Here is a 7,500-nt window from a genome sequence, read left to right on the forward strand (position 1 = left end):
TATATATATATGTATATATATATATATATATATATATCTGTATGTATATATTTATATTTATGTGTGTGTGTGTTTGTCCCTCCACCACCACTTGACGACCGAACGATATTGGTGTGTTTACGGTCCCGTAACTTAGCTGTTCGGCAAAAGAGACCAACAGAATAAGTAACAGGCTTACAAAGAATAAGTCTCGGGGTTGATTTCTTCGACTAAAAGGCGGTGCTCCAGCATGGTCGCAGTAAAATGACTGAAACAAGTAAAAGAATAGCAAAAACTCACTTTACAATTATCGAGTAGGTATACATTTTGTGAGGATATCCAATATATTTGTCTTTAATTCATTATCCTCGTAAAAACAAAGATCTCAAGATTTTTTATTATGTAGGTGCAGGAGAGGCTATTTGGTAAGTTTGCTTCTTAACCACATAACTCCGGGTTCAGTCCCATTGCGTAACATCTTGGGCAGGTGTCTTCTACTATAGCCTCAGGGCGACTGAAGCATTTTGAGTGGATTTGGTATACGGAAACTGAAAGAAGCCCTCGCATATAGATACGTGCGTGTCTTTGTGTCTGTATTTGTCCCCCGCCGCCATTTGACAACCGGTGTTAGTGTGCTTACGTCCCTGTAATTTAGCGGTTCGGAAAAAGAAACTAATAGGATAAGTACCAGGTTTTTTTTAAAAAAATGAGTACTGGGGTAGGTTCGTTCGACTAAAATTCTTCAAGGTGGTGCCCCAGTATGGCCGCAGTCTCCTGACTGAGGCAAGTAAAAATTAAAAGACATATCCTGGTTACCACAGTTTCGTCGAAATCATTTTCAAACAATCACCACCAGAGTTCCGTGACCGGATAAAGCAATTTACCAATCGTGATTGTGTCAGTTGTCTGCGAATTACACATATTCGGCGATAGTTGTCAAATTTTTGCAGAATGCATGTTGTTCCATCGGCAAAAACAATTTCGATACATTTCATAACGACAGCTGGAAACGATTTGTCGTATTTGTAACAATATGACGGAAATTCGATGGCAACACAGAATGAAATTGTCATTAAGTCTGCGATGAAAATAGAATTAATTTTCCTAATATTGACATAGGCATTACTACTATCAGAATAGTTGCAATCGGCGCTTTTGTAGCATTAGTAAAATACGCGGAGAGCGTTAAGTTACAGTCCTACTGAATAGAAAAACGTAAATCTAAACTTAAAATGGATGTTTTAGTTTGTACGAATAAGAACACTGATATTTATTAGATTTATGATAAACGAAATTTTTATTTTTACCGAAAACAAAAAGCAAATATTGTCGTTACTACGAACGACAAAACATTGAGAGAGTTTGGATGATATTGTTGTTGATGTAATTGTAGCAACAATCAAAGTGCAGTTAGCTGCTCGCTGTGCTACTGACTTCTAATGCCTTTCGTCCTCCGACTGTTCTTTGTCTTTGTGTTGTGAGCTTGGGTTAGCAGCTGTCCGTCTGGCGTCTCGTGTCTGCTCTCTGTCAATGCTGTCTGTGAAGTAGTTAGGGTGTGCTGAATTTATAGTGCCGGATACGCTCAGAGAAAAAGGCGCGAAAAGAGGGAATTTTTGCTAGAGGCAAAGTCGTGATTGGTTAGATTTTTTTTATCACGAGGGTAATATTCTAGCGAATCGCAACATCGGATACAGTGATCTGATTGTTGAATATTCTCGCTACTAGTTTGATAGGCAAGCATTTACGCATCGTGAAATGATTTTCGTTTATTAAAATAATACCGTAACCAGAGTAATTTTTATCTCTTATTATTTATTTGTTCGTTTCAGTCATTGGACTTCGGCCATGCAGGAGCATCCCCAGTGCTTATTTTCTGTTTTAGTTTGGTACTTGTTCAATCGGTCTTTTACCGAACCTATAAGTTAAGAAGACATTAACAAACCAACACCGGTTTTCAAGCGATGGTGGGTAACAAACACAGACACAAATGCATCCCCACACACATAAACACACACACACACACACACACACATAGATACAATATAGTCATACATACATTTGTGCGTACGTATAGAAGCATATAGATACGCACATACCTCTGTGTATGCGTGTGTGAGCGTGTGTTTATGTGTGTGTGGAAAACCGTGGGACTTGCAAAGAAACCTCATCATAGTGTCGATGTGTATTTGTCTTACCACTAAGTAAGACGGTGGACGGAGATTATCAACCAACTATACATTAAATGCACACACACACACACACACACACACATACACACACACTCATGCGCTCGCACACACACACACACACACACATACATACACACATACGCACAAGTTCTTCCCGTATTTTGCTTTAGTCACTTAAAGGAACAGTTTGCCTCAGATTAATTAGCATGACCTATTCAATTAACCCGTCCCCATGATTTAGAGATTCGGCAAAAGAGATCGATAGAATAAGCACCAGGCTTTAAAGACACATAACACTGTAATGGATTCGTTTCACAAAAGTTCTTCAAGGCGGTGCCCTATCATGGCCGAAGTCTAATGAATAAAACAAACGCAAGTCAAAGACTATTATATTAACGTCAGTTTGCTATCGGTTAACATTTATTTTCATCGAAAGAGCGTAAAATATTACAGATCGCACGTTAGCTAGAGGTATATCGATTTATTGATCAGAAGCGTATATCCAATCAGTGTCTATTAATTTCTGATTGCCTCCGAACCTGTTGCACGAAAGTATCAAATAATGCATGTAAATGACGCTGGCCCTGTAGCTTGTCATATTCGGAAATTTCTACCTTCAGATTATTTCCCATTATTAACCACTTCCAAAACGAAATACTGCAAACAATTGTTAAGAGGTAAACTGAGTTAGTCTTAGCCGGCTGTGATAAAGAAAGAAGAGGTCTCGGTATACGTAAACAGTTGTGAGTTGTTGCATTCCCATGTTTATAAAGAAAGAAGAGGTCTCGTTATACATAAATAGAAGTGAGGTATTGAATTCCCATGTTTATAAAGAAGCGATCTCGTTATACGTAAACAGTAGTAAGTCGTTGGGATCTTTTTTAAAACGGGGGCCACATTTTTCATTAACGAAACACTTTGAAACTTGGAACACTGGTAGAATGTGTCATATAAAACATCTTTTTCTCTTAGTCTTCTTAAAAAAAAAAAGAAATCCATAAATTATTCCATGTTAAAGTTGTCGTATGTCTGTAATTTCAACCAATCACTGACGTCCATTCAGCCGATATACATTAAGTGCCGACTACATAAACAAACGATTCTGAAACAATTAACCCTAGGGTTAGGGTTAGGGTTAAAGCAAATTTAAAATGAAAAAAGCAAATAAAACGAAGAATCGTTTGTTTATGTAGTCGGCACTTAATGTATATCGGCTGAATGGACGTCAGTGATTGGTTGAAATTATCGAAATAACACAATTTTTTACATGAAATAAATTCGAATACAAAAATATTTTTCTGTTCTATAACACAAAATAGATAAGTATACGAAGTTTGAAAGTCTTTCGGTACCAAAAACACTACGTAAAACATTAATGAAAAATGTGGCCCCCGTTTTAAAAAAGAGCCAGTCGTTGCATTCCCATGTTTATAAAGAAAGAAGAGGTCTCGGTATGCGTAAACAGTAGTAAGTCGTTGAATTCCCATGTTTACAAAGAAAGAAGGGATCTCATTATACGTAAACAGTAATGCGTTGTTGAACTTCTATGCTTATAAAGAAAAATACGTAAACAGTGGTAAGTTGTTCAATTCCTATGTTTATAAAGAAAGAAGAAAACGCGTTATACGTAAACAGTGGTAAGTCGTTGAATTCCCATGTTTATAAAGAAGAGGCATCGTTATACGTAAACAGTAGTGAGGTGTTGAATTCCCTAATGCAAGTGTCTTCTACTAGAGCCTCGGACCCACCAAAGCTTTGTCAGTGGATTTGGCAGAGGGAAACTGAAAGAAGCCCGTGGTATACATACACACATATATATAAATATATATATATATATATATATATATATAGGGAGAATTCATATATATATACACACATACATACATACATACATACATACATACATGCGTGCGTACGTACGTACGTACGTATGTATGTATCAGAAAGTGAGAGGGAAGGAGAGAGAGATTATATGTAATAAAGTGATTTAATATACACACACATTACAGCATTAACTATAGATTCATTTACACAAATATGAACGCATGTTGAGCAGAAAGTTACGAAACTTCGGCTTAAAACGCAAAACTGAAACTAAACTGCCGTTAGTGCGTCTGTGTTGCTATGGAGATGAAATCGGTAAATAATGTCGGTTGGAACAACGACTGCAAAATTTCTTGACACTCGTTCTTTAACCAACAACCAAAACACTGTTTTCTGTGATTCTGACCAGCCTGATGTGATCCTAGCTAGACATTTCTGGCTATCTGTTAAGTTACAGCCTTACATAGAGTCTTGCCTTGTGTCTAATGATATTAAACAGCGACTAGTCACAACAGAGTCGAGAGAACATCAGCTGAAACGGCGACATACTGATTCAGATCTGCTGGAGGAGCAACAACAGGCTGGTAGGTGATACATAAACACACTGGTTCTTCTTCTTGTTGTTACTGTAATTGTTTTGTTTAAAGTTTGCAGCAATCGATCTCACACGGTCTTCCAGCCTTGACCATCCCGTCTAGAAAAAGCTGTATGTTTATTCATTTATTTAAGATTATTTTGCTGCTATTTCTAGCAGGTTGAGCAACCACGTAAAGAATGTGTTATCGGGTTTGGTGGCTCATAAACGGGGCGAAGGTACAGAATACGCACCCTCGGTGTTTAAGGTTAGGGTTAAAATAGATAGATATGTACATAGATATGTACATAGATTGATAGATATGTAGATAGATAGATTAATAGATAGATAGATAGATTGGCAGACAGATAGATAAGCAGATAGACAGATAGAGGGACGGTGGGAGAGAGAAGAAGAGAGAGAGGGAGACAGATAGAGAAATATATATTTCCGTATGTGTGTGTGTGTGTTTAAATGCAGGAGTGTGTGTATATTTGTTTACTGATGTCAAGTAAGGTGTCAATAGCAATCAATCCGATAAGTACCAGACTGGAAAAGTATTGAGTTCAATAATATAATCAATTAAAACCTATGAAAGAAAAGAAGAAATAATTTTCTAAAAAAATATCTAATTGGTATGATTAATTACTCGTGGTCAGTATCTGCATGAATATGTTAATATTAACATATTTAATGAAGCAAAAATAATAATGTAGCTAAAAATGATTTTTTTTTTAAATGATACTGGTGTGGCTGTGTGGTAAGTAGCTTGCCTCCCAACCACATGGTTCTGGGTTCAGTCCCACTGTGTGACACCTTAAGCAAGTATTTTTCTACTATAACCTCAGGTTGACCAAAGCCTTGTGAACGAATTTAAATGGAAACTGAAAGAACCCCATCGCATATATGCATGTGTGTGTGTGTTTCTCTATGTTTGTCCCCCAGCTTCAGGTTCACCAAAGCCTTGTGAACAAATTTGGTAAATGGAAACTGAGAGAAGCTTATTGCATACATACATGTATATATGTGTGTGTGTGTTTGTTCCCCACCACTGTTTGACAGCTGGTGTCGGTGTGTTTACATCCCTGAAACTTAGCACTCCGCCAAAACAGACCAACAGAATAAGTACCAGGCTTTAAAAAAAAAAAAAAAAAATTGGTGGGGTTCAATTCATTCAGCTAAAATTTCTTCAGGGCCCAGCATGGCCACAGTCTAATGACTGAAACAAGTTAAAGATAAATATCTAATGCAGTAAAGAAAGTACAGGATGTTTCAAAAAATTTGATATCATTTGTGATGTAAACATCACAGAAACTGCACAGTGAGGAGTGGCTGTGTGGTAAGTAGCTTGCTTACCAACCACATGGTTCCGGGTTCAGTCCCACTGCGTGGCACCTTGGGCAAGTGTCTTCTACTATAGCCTCGGGCTGACCAAATCCTTGTGAGTGAATTTTGTAGACGGAAACTGAAAGAAGCCCGTCGTGTATATATATGTATATATATAAGATGGGCTTCTTTCAGTTTCTGTCAACCAAATCCATTCACAAGACTTTGGCTGGCCGAAGGCTACACTGGAACTGAACCATGAACCATATGGTTCGGAAGCAAACTTCTTAACACACAGCCTTGCCTAGAGGAATGCTTTACTATAATGTACATACATTTAATATAATAGACAGATAGAAATTTTAATTTTTGCTTTTTATACTGATTGCATCTCTGAGAAATTAATCACTTTAATTTATTTTATAAAGTATGCAACTTTTTCAAACCTCATTGAGTGCAACGTTGTATCTTTTAAAGGCTCGGCTCTCTCATCACCACTTCTGCAAGTTCAGTGAAATATATGCTTGCCCAGATGAAGTCAAATAAGGCTGAAATATCCCCAGAGTTGTTACCCTTAGTTACCAAAAAAGACTTATATAATATTAACCCTTGACCTCATATGTTTTCTTCACCAGATAAATATTTCTAACTACATATTTGATGCTGACTTCACAGAACAAATAAACTGTAACCTAATGATTTAATACATATTATTGTGTGTGTGTGTTATTTACTCTATTGACCTACTGCACAGTTCATGCCTGGCCATCTAAATTCAAATAATCTTTTTCGTATGTTCGTCAACTTCAATCACAATCTTCCAACACAGTTCTCATGGCTCAGAAAGTGGGTATAGAGGTGTCGAAAATCTGACCTCACCTGCCCTGATACCAGTTGAGTTTCTTTAATTATTATTATTATCATTATTATTATTATTATTTGATTATGTCTCTTTAATGTTACATTGATATATTTCTGTGATAATTATATCTTTACAATGTAAGTGAATGCGAGAGAGAGAGAGAGAGAGAGAGAGAGAGAGAGAGAGAATATTCATGGCAGAGACACTTATCAGAAGAATCTCATTCAAGTGTGTCAAGTTAGATCTGAGAACAATCGCATAACACACACACACACACACACGCCATCATTATCATCATCATCGTCGTCGTCGTCATTGTCATCATCATCATCCTTATCGTCTTAGTTTTATGTCTGTCTTCCATGCTGGGTTGGGTTGGATATTTTCACTGGACCTGAAGAGACAAAAGACTGTGTCAAGAACCAGTGTCTACTTTGGCATCGTATTCTATGGCTGGATGCTCTTTCTGATGCATAACCACTTTACAGAGGGTACAGAGTGCTTTATATATGCATGTGCGTGTGTGTGTGTGTAATATATGTTATATATTTCATTAACTATGATTACATCAACGACAAGACTTGATTGGTTCTGTATTTCAATCTACCTGGAAAGAACGAAAGGCAAAACTGAGCTTAACAGGATTTAGTCACACCTTATTAGGGAGCTGTTATTTTCTTCACGTAAGCATCAAAATATAATTTAGATATTGCAAACATTGTCCGGACATTTTGGGTGAAGTGAAT

General features: G+C 37.0%; 1 protein-coding gene across 2 annotated transcripts in view; it reads left to right on the forward strand.

Annotated features, from left to right (window-relative positions):
• Window positions 1-4,264: 4,264 nt before the first annotated feature.
• LOC106873722 (cilia- and flagella-associated protein HOATZ) overlaps window positions 4,265-7,500 on the forward strand; it is a 60,080-nt gene continuing 56,844 nt past the window's right edge. Inside the window, exon 1 of one of the 2 annotated variants that reach the window (XM_014921198.2) lies at window positions 4,265-4,576. In XM_014921198.2, the coding sequence (XP_014776684.1) occupies window positions 4,315-4,576 (262 nt within the window). In that variant the 5' untranslated portion in view covers window positions 4,265-4,314. The remainder of the gene's footprint in view (window positions 4,577-7,500) is intronic. The other variant, XM_014921199.2, reaches the window with a different exon arrangement.

This window comes from Octopus bimaculoides, chromosome 5, assembly GCF_001194135.2.
Source record: "Octopus bimaculoides isolate UCB-OBI-ISO-001 chromosome 5, ASM119413v2, whole genome shotgun sequence".
Classification (NCBI taxonomy): domain Eukaryota; kingdom Metazoa; phylum Mollusca; class Cephalopoda; order Octopoda; family Octopodidae; genus Octopus; species Octopus bimaculoides.